The sequence below is a fragment of the Brachyhypopomus gauderio genome, chromosome 3 (assembly GCF_052324685.1).
Source record: "Brachyhypopomus gauderio isolate BG-103 chromosome 3, BGAUD_0.2, whole genome shotgun sequence".
In the NCBI taxonomy this organism is placed as follows: domain Eukaryota; kingdom Metazoa; phylum Chordata; class Actinopteri; order Gymnotiformes; family Hypopomidae; genus Brachyhypopomus; species Brachyhypopomus gauderio.
In genome coordinates this window covers 39209428-39228917 of record NC_135213.1, presented here as the reverse complement: position 1 = coordinate 39228917, position 19490 = coordinate 39209428, and the positions used below count along the sequence as shown (strand labels likewise).

The 19490-nt window shown below is 44.1% G+C and overlaps 1 protein-coding gene across 21 annotated transcripts; it reads right to left on the bottom strand.

The window, feature by feature from the left end:
* Nucleotides 1–108: 108 nt before the first annotated feature.
* Nucleotides 109–18334, bottom strand: LOC143509492 (uncharacterized). Of its 21 annotated transcripts, none has more exons than XM_076998283.1 (22): nt 17766–18332; nt 17154–17211; nt 16718–16827; nt 16099–16159; nt 15532–15654; nt 15278–15447; nt 14697–14817; nt 14135–14257; nt 13478–13523; nt 10286–10709; nt 9439–9551; nt 8156–8348; nt 7596–7721; nt 7132–7257; nt 6735–6905; nt 6547–6609; nt 6359–6454; nt 3920–4003; nt 3258–3359; nt 2220–3089; nt 1580–1812; nt 109–796 (listed from the first exon to the last, which is right to left on the bottom strand). In XM_076998283.1, exons 1-18 carry the CDS (start codon nt 17823–17825, stop codon nt 3998–4000), a joined length of 2190 nt encoding a protein of 729 aa, XP_076854398.1. In that variant the 5' UTR covers nt 17826–18332; the 3' UTR covers nt 109–796; nt 1580–1812; nt 2220–3089; nt 3258–3359; nt 3920–3997. The 21 variants fall into 21 exon arrangements, with proteins under 21 accessions (XP_076854398.1, XP_076854390.1, XP_076854388.1 ...); XM_076998275.1 differs by lacking the exon at nt 3920–4003 and having other exon boundaries at nt 2220–2576; nt 2907–3089; nt 17766–18331; XM_076998278.1 differs by lacking the exon at nt 3920–4003 and having other exon boundaries at nt 110–796; nt 2500–2576; nt 2907–3089; nt 17766–18331.
* Nucleotides 18335–19490: the final 1156 nt, after the last annotated feature.

Here is a 19490-nt window from a genome sequence, read left to right as displayed (position 1 = left end):
AACAGGAGCATAATAAATGCCAGAAGACTGTGATATGTTTATCTAATGGTTTATTAAACTTTGTCATTACAAAAAGTTTCACAAACTTATGTTACCGAGCAACACGTAAATACTTTCTTGCACTTTCTTGTTGCTTTGTGTAGGTCTACATTGGTAGGTCTACATTAGTAGACCTGGCCACGTGCAGGTAGTATGCAGTGGTACACATAAGGTCAGGGAGTTATGTTAAAACAGATTGCAGATTAAAGAATGTGCTTGCAAAGAAAAGCTGGTTTCTGCACTCCCCATTCAAACCATGAAAATGACCTTTCTAAAAACTTGTGTATTATATTTTCTTGTACAGTATCCTTTAGTACCTTGATAGACTTTCATATTTTCTAAGATATAAATGTGCATATGGTTATTTATCTTTGGAATTGTTTTATCCGTTTCAACTTTATGCAGTACCAAACTTCACTTTTAATGGTTTATTCCATACTCTTGTGATGAACTGATGTAGGCACTCGTTTTAAATTTTATACATAACAAAACAAATCACTCTTTTAGGAAATTAAAATAGAATATTTATTTCAGAAATGCCATTCTTAAAATCATACGACCTTCATAATTCATTACAATAGTTCCATAAAGATTTAAAAAACATTTGTATTGTTAATATTATCCACTTAAAAATACCCATTAGTAACAGTGATAGTGTTGGTGGATTAAAACTGGAACATTTCATGTTATTTCATCAGCATGAAGAGATTACGCATCATCTCCATCATCAAAATCGACTCCTGTAGCCGCACGCTTCCTGTAAAACAAAAGTCAGAAGGATGTGCTAGTAATTTTAGCTCATCACAGTTGGCAAACATTTGTAAATAAAATGTAAATGTGCCATATTTTGTCAATTGTGATTTTTTACACCGCAATCGAAATTTGTCCTCCGCTTTTAACCCACCTGTGCAGTTAGAACACACACACACACACACACACTAGTGATTACTAGGGCGGCAAGTGACGGCAAGAGCAGAGAAACAAGACTTGTACGGTTAAGGGGCAGTCATGGTCCTGTGATAGGGAACTGGTCTTGTGACCGGAGGGTCATGGGTTCGATTCCAAGACCTGAGGCCATGACTGAGGTGCCCTTGAGCAAGGCACCTAACCCCAACTGCTCCCCGGGTGCTGGGCTAGGGCTGCCCACCTCTCTGGGCACGTGTGATCCACAGCCCCCTAGTAATCACTAGTGTGTGTGTGTGTGTGTGTGTGTGTGTGTGTGTTCTAACTGCACAAATGGGTTAAAAGAGGAGGACAAATTTCGACTGCGGTGAAAAAAATCACAATTGACAAAATATGGCACATTTACATTTAGCATTTGAACAGGGTAGAAGTGATATAGTGCAAACCAAATGATGAGCTGCACTGTGTATTTACACACTTACGAAAGGCATTTAGAAAAGAGCCGTGTCTAATGTGTTCAGTGTAGGTATAATGACTTGTGTACCTAATGTAGTGCCAGGGTTAGGGTTAGCACACTCTCACTACAACGTTAAAGACAAGGATGGTCATTAACACACATACACAGGTATATATTTACCTGGGTGGGAGGGGCTTGGTGTGTGCAGGCATGCCATTGGCTGTCGGCAGCTCCTGTAGCCACACACATTCCATGAGAATATCCTGAGCCCAGCTCCTGCTCTGTTGCTCCTGCCTCCCTGCTGCCCCCTTGTGGACCCGCTCAGACTCTGCAAGCACTGCTCTCAGGTCTCAGATCTCCCACTCTGACTGCTTCAAGCTCTGATTTAGGAGCACGGTCGTGCTCTCCGCCTTCTGTTCACCTCATACACACCAGCACAGGAGACACCAGAGTCAGGACAGGTGGGTTGATGTGGCTGGGGAAGATACTGGTGCTAAATTGGTGGCAGATTGTTTTAGTGCAAACGGTTCAGTGTTTCAGCTTGTGTTTATCAAGGAATATGGGAGTAATGTCTTGTTTATGATACACAGGTTATGACACACAGGTGCTGATTGAAGTGTTTGAATGGTGTAGCACCAGTTTAAGTCCTGACCCGTCCCACATTAGGGAACAGGGCTCTGTATTCACGCCACATGCTATTCAGAAGGCACGTAGAAAGGAAAGCCAGTGTGCTGGGGGGAGTGACCTGATCCCTAACTCCTCCTACTGTAGGTGGGTCTCCCTAACTCCACCTGCTGTAGGCGTGTCTACCTAACACTACCTGCTGTAGGCGGGTGCGGGTCTACCTAACACTACCTGCTGTAAGCGGGTGCGTGTCTATCTAACACTACCTGCTGTAGGCGGGTGCGGGTCTACCTAACACTACCTGCTGTAGGCGGGTGCGGGTCTACCTAACACTACCTGCTGTAGGCGGGTGCGGGTCTATCTAACACTACTTGCTGTAGGCGGGTGCGGGTCTACCTAACACTACCTGCTGTAGGCGGGTGCGGGTCTATCTAACACTACCTGCTGTAGGCGGGTGCGGGTCTACCTAACACTACCTGCTGTAGGCGGGTGCGGGTCTACCTAACACTACCTGCTGCTCGTCCCACAGAGCCCTTTTCAACTCGTCTACATGCTGAGAAAGAGAAGGAGAGAAAGAGTGAGAGAAAGAGGGAAAGCAAAAAGAAATCAATCAATAAACAGAAAAACCAATAATACTAAAATTCATAATGACATAATAGAATCTGACATATAAAGAGTGTAGAGTTGTCCTCTAATGTGTAGTGTCGTCCTCTAATGTCAGATCTGTTGGTAGTTCTGTCACTGCTCAAGGAAGAGCGCTCAGTGAATCAGATCATTGCGTTAGTTATTGCAGTGATGTACTACATGCATTACAGCGGGACAGTAGAACTGCTTACGGGGGTACAGGACGCTCAGAGGGGCAGGGAAGTGTGGTTCTCCTTACCTTCTGCAACTCCAGGGCTTTATTCTGCAGAGAGAGAGCACACCTCCTCTCACACTCTACCTCCGCTCTCCTCCTCCTCTCCACCTCCTGCACTCGCTCCTCCAGTATCCCACGCTGCTCTCTGAGAGACTCCGCCCTCTGCCTCTCCCACTTCCTCTGCTCCTGCTCCACCGCCATGGTAACCTGCACAGGTACATCAGAGAGGCAGGTGAGTCCGTGTCCACTGATGACTGATCATGGAGTGATGTTGATCTGAGCCCAGCAGCATGACTGCATCAGCCAGGGGGAGTTACTGCCGGAGCTGACTAGTGTGAGAGGTGAGGGGGGAGATTATTATGGGATGGTGGTAACCTGCTCCTCAGTCTTTAGCTTCAGTTCCTCCTCTTGCCTCCTGAGCAACTCCTGCTGCTACTCTAGAGACTCTTGTAGTCTTGATACCTCCTGTTCCTTAATCTGGGAGATTAGACAGAAAAAAGAGGGACATGAAGAGAAACAAAGGGAGGGAGAGAGAGAGAGAGAGAGAGAGAGAGAGAGAGAGAGAGAGAGAGAGAGAGAGAGAGAGAGGGAGAGAGAGCATTTTCCCGCTATTGTCAAGCCTTCTCTTAAAAAGCCACACTTAGATCCCTCAGTTTTATCCAATTTTAGACCAATTTCTCATTTATCTTATCTTTCAAAACTCTTAGAGAAAATAGTTTTTATACAAGTGCAGGCCTTTTTACAATCAAATGATATTTTTGAAAAATTCCAATCAGGTTTTAAATCAAGGCACAGCACTGAGACTGCTCTGCTGAAAATTCACAATGATATCGCTATGTCCGTAGATAGTAGATATCCTGTGATCCTGGTTTTGCTGGACCGAACAGCAGCGTTTGATACGGTGGACCATTCTATTCTTCTATCTCGCTTGGAGCACGTCGTCGGTATTCGTGGCACCGCTTTGAAGTGGTTCACGTCCTATTTGAACGATAGAACGTTCTCTGTTATGATAAATAATGCCTCTTCTTTGTGTGCACCTCTGTCATGTGGAGTTCCTCAAGGTTCTATCCTTGGTCCCCTCCTGTTTTCCTTATATATGTTGCCACTTGGGGAGGTTATATCTGCACATACAGTGCGGAAAATAAGTATTTAGTCAGTCACCAATTGTGCAAGTTCTCCCACTTAAAAAGATGAGAGAGGCCTGTAATTGACATCATAGGTAGACCTCAACTATGAGAGACAAAATGTGAAAAAAAAATTGAGAAAATCATTTTTTCTGACTTTTAAAGAATTTATTTGCAAATAATGGTGGAAAATAAGTATTTGGTCAATAACAAAAGTTCATCTCAATACTTTGTTGTATATCCTCTGTTGGCAATGACAGAGGTCAAACGTTTTCTGTAAGTCTTCACAAGGTTGGCACACACTGTTGCTGGTATGTTGGCCCATTCCTCCATGCAGATCTCCTCACGTTTCATCTTCATTGCCCTTGCTGATGGAAGGAGGTTTGCACCAAAAATCTCACAATACATGGCCCCATTCATTCTTTCATGTACATGGACCAGTCGTCCTGGTCCCTTTGCAGAGAAACAGCCCCAAAGCATGATGTTACCACCCCCATGCTTGACAGTTGGTATGGTGTTCTTTGGATGCAACTCAGCATTCACTGTCCTCCAAACACGACGAGTTGTGTTTTTACCAAATAGTTCTACTTTGGTTTCATCTGACCATATGACATTCTCCCAATACTCTTCTGGAACATCCAAATGCTCTCTAGCAAACATCAGACGTGCCTGGCTTAAGCAGGGGGACACGTCTGGCACTGCAAGATCTGAGTCCCTGGTGTCGTAGTGTGTTGCTGATGGTAGCCTTTGTAACGTTGGTCCCAGCTTTCTGCAGGTCATTCACTAGATCCCCCCTTGTGGTTCTGGGATTTTTCCTCACCGTTCTTGTGATCATTTTGACCCCACGGGCTGAGATCTTGCGTGGAGTCCCAGATCGAGGGAGATTAGTAGTGGTCTTGTAGGTCTTCCATTTTCTGATTATTGCTCCCACAGTAGATTTCTTCACACCAAGCTGCTTGCCTATTGCAGATTCAGTCTTCCCAGCCTACAATTCGGTTTCTGGTGTCCTCCGACAGCTCTTTCGTCTTCACCATAGTGGAGTTTGGAGTGTGACTGAGGTTGTGGGCAGGTGTCTTTTATACTGTTAACGACTTCAAATAGGTGCCATTAATACAGGTAATGAGTGGGGGAAAGAGGAGCCTTTTAAAAAAGAAGTTACAGCCAGAAATCTTGCTTGTTTGTAGGTGACCAAATACTTATTTTCCACCATTATTTGCAAATAAATTCTTTAAAAGTCAGACAAAATGATTTTCTCAATTTTTTTTTCACATTTTGTCTCTCATAGTTGAGGTCTACCTATGATGTCAATTACAGGCCTCTCTCATCTTTTTAAGTGGGAGAACTTGCACAATTGGTGACTGACTAAATACTTATTTTCCCCACTGTAATGTATCTTTTCATTGTTATGCAGATGACTTGCAGATCTACCTGGCTCAAAAACCACATGTGATAAATCCGATGCTATCATTTATCAATTGTGTAACTGATGTTAAACAGTGGCTAAGTCATAACTTTTTGTTTCTGAATCAACAAAAAACTGAATGTATTCTATTTGGTGATGCTACTGCCATAGACTTCAGTGGTTTGCCTTTTAAGTTAAATACTAGTGTCAGAAATCTTGGGGTATTATTTGATCAGGAACTCAACTTTGATAAACAAATTAATTCTGTAGTTAAATCCAGTTTTTATAATTTGCGCCTGCTGGCCAAAGTCAAATCTTTCGTAGATCACACTGATTTAGAGAAGGTAATTCATGCTTTCATTAGTTCCAGACTTGACTATTGCAACGGCCTTTATATTGGTGTTCATCGATCTTCTCTGAGACAACTTCAGCTCGTCCAGAACGCAGCTGCGCGTCTCTTAACTAACAACCCCGGCCAGACGTGAACATATTACACCTGTTTTGTTTAATTTGCATTGGCTTCCTGTTCAATATAGAATTAATTTTAAAATATTGATGTTTGTCTTTAAAGCGTTGAACGGATTGGCCCCACTGTACTTATCTGATCTCTTAAGTTTTCCTGTACACGAGAGATCTTTGAGGTCATCGAGTCGTCTTTTATTAGACGTTCCGAGAACTAGATCTAAGCGTTGGGGTGATCGGGCTTTTTCAGTGGCTGCACCCCGACTTTGGAATAACCTCCCCTTAGATCTTCCATTAAATTCTGACCTGAAATTCTCTGACATTACTCTCTGATGTATGCATTTTCTGATGTATTTTACTGTATATTTAATGTAATTTTATTGTAAAGTGCTTTGGTCATCTTAGCTGGTTGTTGTAAAGCACTATATAAATAAATAAATCAATCAATCAATCAATCAATCAATTATGTCATATGTGTGACCTCTGACCTGGATGCAGTTGTGCAAGGAGTCAGTGTTGCGTGTGTGTGTGAGAGTCTGGTCTCTGAGGGCCGCTGCTGTCGCCTCGTGTGCCTGACGATGGACCTTGACACACACACGCAAGCACACGTTTAACTATTACCACACACACCACCATGCAGTGTGGAGTGATGGCCTGTGATCTGTCTGTATAGTACCAGCTCCATGTCACGCTCACGGGCCTGTGTCCACTGGACCTGTAGCCGCTCAATGTCCTGCTCCTGAGACACACAGGACATGTACAGGACTCTCTTAACTCATTACATCTGTCTTTCAGTCCCCTGGTTAACAATTCAGCCATTTGGATTTTTACACAGCATGTGACAATTCCAGAACATCTAATGACCTGCTTTTTTTGCATGTGTGTGAGCTCCTCCGTCAGCTTAGTGCTGTGCTCCTCCTGGAGGGCCCTGATCTTCTTCTCAAGGGAGTTCTTCTCCTCCTGCATGACCAACACAAGCAGCTCCTTCTGGGCTACAGTGGTCTCCAGGGCCCTTACCCTTCTGTCTAGATCCACCTGCTCAACACGCACCAGGGAACACGGACACAGACTGGACATGAGCAAACGGGTCGAAGAATTGATACAGAACAGAGACAAACAAAAAAAATGAAAGAAACATAAGAAAGAAGGAGACAGTCAGACAGACAAAAACAGTAAAGATGGAGAGAGAACCGGAGACAGTAAGACATCCACAGAGAAACAGAGACAGAGATGAGATAAAAGAGAGAGAGAGAAAACGAACTTCCTGAGGCTCTTCTCTGTGTTTGCTAGCTGTTGACAACTCCTCCTCCAGACGAGAACATCTTTCTCTTAGCTTCCTGTTGACCTCCTCCTTCTGCTCCAAGTCCTGGGTCACCTCCTCTAGCCTCTGAGAGAGAGAGAGAGAGAGAGAGAGAGAGAGAGAGAGAGAGAGAGAGAGAGAGAGAGAGAGAGAGAGAGAGAGAGAGAGAGAGAGAGAGAGAGAGAGAGAGAGAGAGAGAGAGAGAGAGAGAGAGAGAGAGATCAAGAATGTGTGTGACTAGAAAAGGTATGCAGTAATGTGTAAAAGAAATGTCAACTGTCTAGGAGAGAGAAGGATGTATGAGAACATGTGAATGTTATAGTGTCAGTTATAGTGTCAGTTATAGTTTTTAGACAATAATAACTTGTTTATTCGACCATTCAATAAAAGATCATAAATCATCTCAGACTGGCCTCAGATGGTACCTCTTGTAGGGATTCCAGTGTGTGTCTGAATCGCCGTTGTTCTGAGAAGAGCTCTGATTTGGCACTGTCTACCAATCGATCCATCTCCTCCCTCTCCAGCTCTGACACACATCTACTCGTTACACACTGAGACATGAGGATATGATAGAGGGACAGAGGAAAGGCCAGACGGTGAAGAGATGGTGAAAATAGTTTTAGAGTTTTTATGAACTGTCAACTAGCCACCAGTCACTTATCTTTACATAAATCCTGTTTAAAAGTGAAAGTTAAAATCAAAGAAATCAAAGAAATGTAAGAACTGTGTTTTTATTTATTTTTTCCGTACTGTCTATAGTCTAACCCTATAGTAAGATCTGCTCCTGTAGTGGAGTTTTCAAATGTAAACGACCTACTGAGATTTCAAGTAGTCAGTTGTATCTAATTCTACATGAGGAGCTGAATGCACGTCAAGGTAGATGAACCTGGATGTTTCTGCCACCAGGGGGCAGTGTGACTCACTGGGACTGTTGCCATGGATATCTTGGTGTCTGTACAAAGTGAATGAAGCTGAATTGTGTTACCCTGTGATGGCTGTTGTTATGGTAACATCCAGTTGAAGGAGGGCTGGTGTCATAGTAATGGGTGGTTCTGTGAGGGCTGACGTCATGGTAACTAGTGGTTGTGTGTTTCTGGAGGGCGGCCTGGTTGTCTCGTAGAGTTCTGGTGTCCGTAACACACACGTCCCTCTGAGTCTGGAGTGTGTGCTGATCACTCCTACAGCACACACACACACACACACACGAGATGGTCAGCTCTTCTGTTCCATTGTGCATGATATTCTAAAGTGTGATGAGAGCAATCATACAGGGACTGGTGTGTACCGGAGTGTGTGAGTGTGTACCGGAGTATGTGAGTGTGTACCGGAGTGTGTGAGAGTGTACCAGAGTGTGTGAGAGTGTACCAGAGTGTGTGAGAGTGTACCAGAGTGTGTGAGAGTGTACCAGAGTGTGTGAGAGTGTACCAGAGTGTGTGAGAGTGTACCAGAGTGTGTGAGAGTGTACCAGAGTGTGTGAGTGTGTACTGGAAGGTGTGAGTGTGTACCGGAGTGTGTGAGTGTGTACCGGAATGTGTGAGTGTGTACCGGAGTGTGTGAGTGTGTACTGGAATGTGTGAGTGTGTACCGGAGTGTGTACTGGAGTGTGAGTGTGTACCAGAGTGTGTGAGTGTGTACCGGAGTGTGTACTGGAATGTGTGAGTGTGTACTGCAGTGTGTGAGTTTGTACCGGAGTGTGTGATTGTGTACCAGAGTGTGTGATTGTGTACCAGAGTGTGTGATTGTGTACCAGAGTGTGTGATTGTGTACCAGAGTGTGTGATTGTGTACCAGAGTGTGTGATTGTGTACCAGAGTGTGTGATTGTGTACCAGAGTGTGTGAATGTGTACCGGAGTGTGTGAATGTGTACCGGAGTGTGTGAGTGTGTACCGGAGTGTGTGTGTGAGTGTGTACCGGAGTGTGTGAGTGTGTACCGGAGTGTGTGAGTGTGTACCGGAGTGTGTGAGTGTGTACCGGAGTGTGTGAGTGTGTACCGGAGTGTGTGATGTGTGAGTGTGTGTACCAGAGTGTGTGAGTGTGTATCGGAGTGTGTGATGTGTGTGTGTGTGTGTGTACCAGAGTGTGTGAGTGTGTGTACCAGAGTGTGTGAGTGTGTGTACCAGAGTGTGTGAGTGTGTACCGGAGTGTGTGAGTGTGTACCGGAGTGTGTGATGTGTGAGTGTGTGTACCAGAGTGTGTGTGATTGTGTACCAGAGTGTGTGATTGTGTACCAGAGTGTGTGATTGTGTACCAGAGTGTGTGATTGTGTACCAGAGTGTGTGAGTGTGTGCGCTGCAGTGAGACAAGCAGACGTGTAGAGTGTGTCGTTCTCTGTCTGTCTGCTCCAGCTCTGCGCTCATTGTCTGTACCATCTGACCAGCAGCCTGGGGAGAGACATCACAACACACACACACCTCACCGAACATGGCTTACTACCACACACACACACACACACACACACACACACACACACACACACACACACACACACACCTCACCGAACATGGCTTACTACCACACACACCTCACCGAACACCACTACACACCTCACCAAACACGGCTTACCACCACACACACACACACACACACCTCACCGAACACAGCTTATCACAACACACACACACCTCACCGAACATGGCTTACTACCACACACACCTCACCGAACACCACTACACACCTCACCAAACACGGCTTACGACCACACACACCTCTCTGAACACGGCTTACTACCACACACACCTCACCGAACACGACTTACCACCACACACACACACCTCACCGAACACGACTTACCACCACACACACACACCTCACCGAACACGGCTTATCACCACACACACACCTCACCGAACACCACAACACACACACACACACCTCACCGAACATGGCTAACCACCACACACACCTCACCGAACATGGCTAACCACCACACACACCTCACCGAACATGGCTAACCCACACACACCTCACCGAACATGGCTAACCCACACACACACACACACACACACACACACACACACACACACACACACACACACACACACACACACACAACATTACTAAAATTTATTAAATATGAACAGGAAAATGAGACCAAAGTAAAGACGTCACTAGATACCTGTTCTCTAGTGCCTGTGTAAGACGGGCGGTGTCTCACAGCTGCAGAGGGTGACGGGGGTGGAGAGGGTGTAGAGGGTGGAGGGGATGTAGAGGGTGGAGGGGATGTAGAGGGTGGAGGGGGTGTAGAGGGTGGAGGGGATGTAGAGGGTGGAGGGGGTGTAGAGGGTGGAGGGGATGTAGAGGGTGGAGTGGGTGTAGAGGGTGGAGTGGGTGTAGAGGGTGGAGGGGATGTAGAGGGTGGAGGGGATGTAGAGGGTGGAGGGGATGTAGAGGGTGGAGTGGGTGTAGAGGGTGGAGTGGGTGTAGAGGGTGGAGTTGGGCTGTAGTTGTTCCTCTCGCTTTGGATCCTTTTCTTCTTTCGCTGAATTCTGGTTGGAGTTTTCAGCTTTCTACCGAGTCTTATAACCTGCCCTTCATCAGAGCTAACACACACACACACACACACACACACACACACACACACACACACACACACACACACAGAACGAAAGAGCAAAGAAAGAGAGAAACAGAGAGAATCAATATTTTGGATTTACTTTCATTGATTTAGTTTGTATCCCAAGTTTGTCTGATAACATTAGATTCACGCTGTTTAATCTACACTCCTTCTATTGTAAAATTTAGGCAAGATTGTAGGCAGGCTGAGAGACGTTGGTGAAGGTCAGAATTGCAAGTACATTTTGATATTTATAAAACAACATTGCACAATTACAACAGTGAAGTGAAATCAGCAAGGAAAAACTATTTCTCTACCTTAATTCATTCATCAAATAATAACTCGGCTGTCTTGTTCAGAAGTATAGATCAGCTAGTAAACCCCACCTCCTGTTTCTTCCCTGAGACTGTTTCAGTTGAAAAATGTGATGAGTTTGCAATATTTTTTAGGGACAAGATTACTAGTATAAGGCAGAACATAGCAACAAGCACTAATAGACTATCAACCCTTATATCAGTTACTCAACCTAACTTTAATATGTCTTATTTCCAAGAAGTTGACAACACTACTTGATGTGATCTCATCACTAAAATCCTCTACTTGTGAACTGGACCCTTTACCTACATGCTTTTTCAAGCAGGTTCTGAGCTCATTAGCAAATGAAGTTCTAACGATTGTTAATCAGTCTCTGCAATTGGGTGAATTCCCTAACTTTTTAAAAACAGCAATGGTTAAACCACTATTAAAGAACAGAAATCTTGATCCCACAATTCTCAATAATTATCGACCTATATCTAACCTTTCCTTTCTTAGCAAAGTCATTAAAAAAGTTGTGTCAATCCAGTTGAATGATTATGTAAAAGTAAATCAAATAAATGACACTTTTCAATCTGGTTTCAGAGCTCTCCACAGCACTGAAACAGCCCTAGTTAAGGTAGTAAATGACTTGAGATTGAATACGGATGCAGGCAAACTCTCAGTCCTTTTTCTGCTGGATTTAAGCACCGCTTTTGACACGGTTCATCATGAAATTCTTCTTGATCGACTACAGAGCTGGGTAGGCCTTAGTGGCTTAGTCTTAGACTGGTTTAGATCGTACCTAACTGGGCGTGATTACTATGTAGCATTAGGTACCTCTTCCTCCACACGTCAAAAAATAACTTGTGGCGTCCCCCAAGGATCAATTCTTGGGCCGTTACTATTCAACCTATATATGCTTCCGTTACCACATATCATTAATAAACATGGTATTAGTTATCATCAATATGCAGATGACACTCAACTTTACATTTCTCTAGAACCTAAGGCCCTAAAATCAATTTGCTCACTGTTTGACTGCATAGATGATATACAGACATGGATGTCTGACAATTTTCTGCAATTAAATAAACAGAAGACAGAAGTTCTTGTTTTTGGCAGTGATTCACAAAGAAATGATGTTTAAATATTTAAATAAAATGAATCTGAATGCCAGACAATGTGTTAAGAACCTGGGCGTCACCTTTGATAATGAGCTCAGCTTCAAATCACACATCATGACTACATACAAGACAGCTTATTTTCACCTTCGAAACATTGCTAAGGTCCGAGATATGCTCTCTCCTGCTGACAGTGAAAAACTTGTCCATGCATTTATCACATCAAGGCTAGATTATTGTAATGCTGTTCTGTCTGCTCTTCCAAAGAGCTCTATTTCGCACCTACAGAGAGTTCAGAATGCGGCTTCAAGGGTTCTGACCCACAGGAGAAAGAGACATCATATTACACCTGCACTCCACTCACTGCACTGGTTACCTGTCAGCTTTAGGATAGATTTTAAGGTTCTAGTCATGGTTTTTAAATGTCTTCATGGTCTTGCCCCTCTTTACCTCAGTGAAATGATGGTTAGATATGTTCCAGTCAGGTCTCTGAGGTCTTCAAACAGTAATCTACTGGTGATTCCTAGATGCCGATTAAAGATTGGCGAGGGTGCTTTTAGCCACTATGGCCCAAAGCTCTGGAATTCTCTTCCTGAAGAGCTCAGAGGCATTTCATCCCTGAATAGTTTCAAGAACAGTCTCAAAACATTTCTGTTTAGATCTGCTTTTAGTTAAGAAACTCTAGTCTATTATTTTATAATTTGTCACTTTATTTAATTATTTCTTTTTATCTTTAATTTTAATATTTTGTTATCTTCTTATATTTACTTTAGTTTTATTTACTTTACTTTTTTATTATATTGTTGTTACGGAACAGCTCCGGACCCTTCCCTGTGGGCGTGCTGCTATGTTGTCTGCGTGTCGTTATGTCCATGTTTGTACTTCCGTGGGTGTGGGTTGTTTGTGAGCGTGTTCGTGGTTACACCTGTGCCTTGTCTCGAGGTCACGTGGGTCTGTGTAATTCACCTATTTAATGTGCGTTAGCGCAGTGTCGTGTGCTCGTCTTTGTCTAAAGTTCATGCCCATGCAAACATCGCGTCTAACCCTAACCCTAGCTCCGCTCGTGCTGGACTTTGCGTGTTTGTGTGTTGATTAAACGTTGAATGTTCACTGAAAGACGCGTGTCGTGCCTCCTGCTTCCTCCAGCACCACAGCGTCACAATTGTTTACTTTACTTTTTTACATTTTATGTTATTTTACTTTAATTTCTTCTAACATTTCCTTTTTGTCTTCTCCTTTTTATGTTTCTTTTATTTATACTGTAAAGCACATTGAGTTGCATGTACGTATGAAAGGTGCTATACAAATAAAGATTATTATTATTTATTATTATTACCTGAGTGTTTGTCCTTCATCACAGGATCCGTTCTGACCTTCCCACGCTGTAACGTCACACAAGCAGAGAGGTTTCACTGCCATTCACGCTCGTAAACTCATATCCAGATTCATAAAACATGTCATATATAACTTCCACAAGAATGTAGCACTCACTCAGGTCAGAGGTCACACTGCCTACCATGGAGGTCGTTACAGTGAGTCAGAACCACACAACTGGTCCCTCAAACCCAGACACACGCTGCTTGTCTACAGTTTCAGTTGCATTGTGATTATATTCATGCATTTTGCATTTTCTGAAGCAATTCACAATTTCACTGCCTTTTAATGCCAAAGCAAACACAAGACTATACACAGCATCTGTCTTGTTGTTCAGCGTATGCTGAATATGCCATAGTACCGGTTCTGTGTGCAGCGAGTCCAGATCGCTGTCTGTGGTGAACAAGTCTGTCCTCCTCAGAGGAACTACAGAAGCTCAGAGATCTATATGAACACAGTACCTACGTCTACAGCACTGAAAATGGTTTATTCTAAAGCACTGTATATTTTTACTCTATATTATTGTTGTCTGACACTGTGAATATGAGTAAATCTACTTCATTTTAATGACAGAAACAGCTCAGAGAAGGTCTGGCTCACAGATGAAGCCAGGAGCTACCTGCTAGGGGTCTGGGTTTGGGCGTTTGTGAAGAATGCCTACTGGGGTTGTGTGTTGTGCTCAGATATCCTGCCATCTGGGCTTCAGTAACGCGTACAGTATCACTGCCCAGACTGTCCGTGGCTTAGGACAGAACCATCAAGAATAACAGTTACATTAACTCGACTTTGAGTTAACTCAAATACATTAACTGTGCCCCTACGGTCCCCCACTGACAAAAAACCCAACATTTTTAAAGAGATTGTTGCACCCTTTTAAATGAAAATCATGATTTCATAAAGGTCCAGTTCAGAAGGTACGTACATAAAGCTATGCTGCCTCCTACTGGTTGATTCCTGTCAGTTCAACTCATTATAATTAAAATCTCTCCAGTCTTTTAAGACTTCTCCATTACATCTGTGGACACTCAAATGAGTATCGTCCCACAACAGGCCTGTAGGTCATTTGAATCCTGGGCAGAAGCTCGTTTCCTTATGCTGAACTGAGACCAGTTCCCACCCCACCCCCATCCCCATCGACCTAATCTATATGGTCACTGGAAACTGATCTGAGGTCAGCATACCTGTTCCAGTTGAACGTGGCACTGGAACGTCCAGCATCACATCTCTGAATCTTGAGCTGAAGTCTTCAGTGCACACGCTCTCCTCCTCTTCCTCGTCCTCTTCCTCCTCTTCCCCTGTTACCTATTAAAGATGCTATTTTAGCTTTGTTATACTGTTGTACTGTTTGTTATTGTCACATTACGGCGGCCCCCCATGCCGGTCGCCCCCGTCCACAGCGGCAGTTGTCCTGTTGTTGTGTTGTGTTCGTCCCTCAGGGGGGCGGGGCCTATAATCTGCCTCACCTTTCACTTTAAAAATACATAATAATATAAAATGAAAAAAAAATTATGAAATGTGTCATACATAAATAATATAACAAATATTGTAATGTCTTAATGTAATGATGAAATCACACACGCATGCACGCACACATACACACACACACACACACACACACACACACACACACACGTGCGCGCACACGCACGCACACACACACACACACACACACACACACACACACACACACACACACACACACACACACACACACACACACACACACACACACACACACACACACACACACACACACACACACCCCAATGGTAGTTCCCAGCAGTCGTTCCAGTCTCCAAAGACACTGCTCAGTCTTCGAGCCACCGGGTCCTGCAGCTCCCAGTGTCTGCCAGGAGGGGGCAGTAAAGAGGCGAACACGATCACTGCCCCGTTCTTGCTGGCCACCTCGCTCCACTATGTTTATAGTGACCTCTGTAACGGCAGGGAAACAGGCAACGGTTCGGCGTTACAGGAGGCACTGCACCCTGGGACGGGACCATTATCGGCCTGTTTTACCTGTGGAAGTGTCCGGGAGGTCAGAGTTTGACTCGTTGGGCGTGGAGGTAGTGTTGCCAGTTGGAGGGGGCGTGGTGCTCAGGACAGAGTCTTTAATCATAGACTTACTGCTTCTGAGGTGCACTGAAAATAATTTTAAAGATATAAAAAAGACCACATGTGCTATATCCTAAAACAAATATTGAATTTGGGCATCATCCTAAAATGATTTAGATTATATTTATTTTCAAAAATCAGAGGAAAAAAAATCCAATTAAAATTAAAAATTTTCAAGTATCCAGATTCTGGACAGTCTGCAGAATTGACACCCAGTGAAAGGCACTGGTTCCCAGTCCGAGTCCTTGGATCTCAAGCTCAGTGTATTTTTGTATTCTCACTCATCTCATGAAGGTTGATGAGTTCTATACCTGCTCAATGAGCTGAATCAGGTGTGAGACAGGTGAGAGCATGAGAAAACGTGATGAGCGTGGTACTGGTCCCAATGACACACCCACAGATCACGCCCACAGATCACAGGCCACGCCCACCGCCATCTGCTAACGTGATCCTCAGAGACCTTGAGTCTACCTGAGTGGAGAACGTTCTCCGTCTTGCCGTTCCCTCCATTTGGTCGGCCATGACTATGAGTCTAGGGACACAACAGAAATTTAGCGTAAATTTAGAAATTTAACTTTTGTAGTAAATATCCTCATTCTCACCCACTACACATTCATGCTTTTTTTGCAGGTGTACAAGGTAATTTTAACACATTTGCTGGTTAAATGATCATATTCTCTGCTTGTATCTATATGGCACAAATCAGGGATATAAGACCCCACAAAAGCATCCTTGTATTAATATAACTGATCAAACAAATGATCTTTTGCCTGAAAGAAATGTCTTTTATCATTTTGTTATGGAGGTCACGGGGTTAGTCCCAGTTTTAGGAACCAGAGACATCGTGTTATTTCCTTACTGGACAAGCAAGGCCTTCACCAGGTGTGCCAGGTGTGCGTGAGCCAGACACACGTGAATATGTCTGCACGCTGGTTCCCAACACTTCAGCTGCGTTATCACTGTAGTGTTGAGCCAGTGACTTTGTGAAGTGTTACACAACGTCAACATTTACTCATTTAACTGCTGGAAATGCAGTTTTTCAATGAAGAAACAGAAAGGAAGAAATATTGTGAGTGGCCTCCCATCTGACCTGCAGCCTACTGAGCTGATCATCGATGGCGTCAAGCAGGAGATCGCAGTGGTCTCTGCAGAGAGCAGCTGGGTCCAGACAGAAACCACTGGTCACCTCTTCAACACCATCTGAGAACAGAGAACAGGCAGAAACTAACATCAAAATGAAAGACTGAAAAGACACTCCATTGCTGTTGTGATTGGTCAGATTATAACCCATGAACTACTGCAGTACACAGTGTTAATATGGAACGTTAACACAGAGGTATCTGGGATCAAAATAATGTGTGATTATATTTAGAAGTCGCTGCACCTTAAACAACAGCGTCAGTTCTTTGTATATAGACAGGCTCCTTTAAAGCTCAGTTAAAGCTCAGTTAAAGCGCATGCACCTCCACCCACACCGACAAGACTGATCCAGAATCAGAGTAAAAGTCTAAGACAAGCATTCAGACCAGCACAGAGGAGATCATCTGTGTCATCAGCTTCTCCGTGGCTTCTAACGTCCATCACCTACAACACGCAAGTCAAAAAACACAACATGAAACTGCACTTCCCAACATTACAGCCTCTGTAATATAACTTTTACCCAACAAACTGTAGTGTAGTGAATGTATCATTTTCAAACTAATTAAAGGGTCGTTCATTCATGTTTTATTCGGTTTTAGCTCGTTTGTTATGCTGAAACACACGTTTGGAGAGCTGGAGCGACTGTTGGTGGCCTGTTGCCCGGGGAACAAACGGGGAACAAACTGGGACCCGCCAGTAAACGCGGTCCGGTCTGGTGGGAAATAAAAGACTCACACATTCCAGTCCCACATGTGTATCCACCAAAATGTCTTAAGAGTTGCGCACTGTATCGTGTTAGTACTATGCTGCTTCTTGAAGCTAAACGTTTACCAACTAAATGAAAGTGGATATAATAAAGGCGAACGTGCATGTTTAAGAGCTGCTTGCGCGTCGTTTATAACGTCCTTTATCACATTAGAGCATCGTGTAAACACACCAATGATCAAATCATCTTTCGTTTTGTTTGACCTAACGAATCAAGACGCACGTATACTCACAGTTGGTTTGGGTCTGGATCTCAACCCTGCTGCGGGACTGATGGACTGAGCTGCACACATCGCTTGACATTCACAGACGCACGCGCCGCAGGATCTTAGCAACCATCAGTCCTGCAGACCCAACACACCCTAAAAAGAACTTGAACTGAAGACACATGGAGCGGTTCAGGTAATGCTAGACATTCAAATGGCTTCAGTTCACTGGTGCATAATCAAACATTTCTCACATTTGTGAACACACATTATAGATCAGATTTCCCATATTTCACATTGTCAGATGAGGCTTGACTTGTCCACCCATGTGATCAAGACTCGTTTCAGTCCTGTCTTTGTGTGCATATACTTGGCGATCGATCGTGATATAATACTTAATTTGTGTCCATTTACACCTCCACTTCCCTAACAATTTACACTCCAATTTTATTTGTTGATAGTGCCACACACTCATTACACTCCATGTCTCAAAGGTTGCCCACCCCTGGCATAGAGCATACCCGTCAACTCTCCCGTTTTGGCTGGGAAACTACTACCATATTTTACCCCTCTTTCCCGATGTCCTCCCGTATTAATATTTCCCCGTAAATTCCCGTATTGTAATATAGTATATATTGTAACGAACCCCCTTTATCCTTCTCTCTATGTAGCTAGTTACGTAAGATTCCCGCTTACTGCCACTAGAGGGCTCTAAGCCACTGGATCATTTAAATAGCTGCCACCACCTTTTTTCCTCCGGTATGGTCCGGACGAGCCTGATAAACCTTCCCCCCTGTCTGAACTACACAATCAACACGGGTTTCAGCCATATAACAATATTTATTAATAATCACCATTTAATTACACACAGCACGACTGACATCCCCTCTAATAGGCCCATGGCATCACTGCACACACACACTCCTACCGGCTATTAAGTAATACCTCCTTAAAATATCACGGGAAAAAAAACCCTTCGTCAAAACACTCTTAAAAGACACTGTGTATCACCGCACACCCCCATGGGCTATTTAAGACAGGATCGTCGGCTATCCTCACGGAATACACCAGTAGGCATTCTCTTCCCACAGCTACCTCCCCAACTCATACAATGTTTAGAATAGCAGTCTCTACCAGCATTTCTAATCACACAATCACGTGCTACTGTATAAAACCCAAAAATCACACCCCAGCACACATTAATTAAGGCACGCCACCTACTACCACTTCACACACACACACACACACACACACACACACACCCCCAATAATCACACCTAATTCATTAATGCAGGGAGACCTATACTAATTCATCAAACAGTTTATCTCTCACCCTATCCCCAGTTCTCAACGGGCACATATACACATAAGTTTAGTTTTAAAATAACAAACTTCCCTCGTTCGGGTGGCCGTCAAGACCCCCCCGTGTAGCTGTGGAGTCGGATGTCTTCGTTCAGCACGTTAACCAACACACATCGCGTAACACTCAGCAGTCTCTCAGATTCCTCTGGTACGTCGCGAACACCTCCAAAGCCTCCAAGTCGTGTCCGCGTTCTCTTTAATCTCGACACAGTCCCTCAGAGTGCACCCACACAATCCGGATTCACAGAACAGTCCAGTCCCAAACAAAGCGTCGTCCTCCCCCCCCCGTAATCTCTCTTCCGTTTTAAATCCCACTAAACCCCTCCCCCTAATCAACCCACCCTCTTTCTCTACGTTCATCACACTATTCCCCCCTCTCCCAAAAGACTC

Excerpts from the sequence above, each read along its gene's own strand:
- LOC143509492 (XM_076998270.1), bottom strand. The coding sequence starts at position 17,825 with ATGTGTGCAGCTCAGTCCATCAGTCCCGCAGCAGGGTTGAGATCCAGA. Across the intron at positions 10,710-13,477 it reads GATGAAGGACAAACACTCAG|CTCTGATGAAGGGCAGGTTA; the intron begins GTAATAATAATA and ends TGTGTGTGTTAG. Across the intron at positions 7,258-7,595 it reads CACTGGAATCCCTACAAGAG|AGGCTAGAGGAGGTGACCCA; the intron begins GTACCATCTGAG and ends TCTCTCTCTCAG.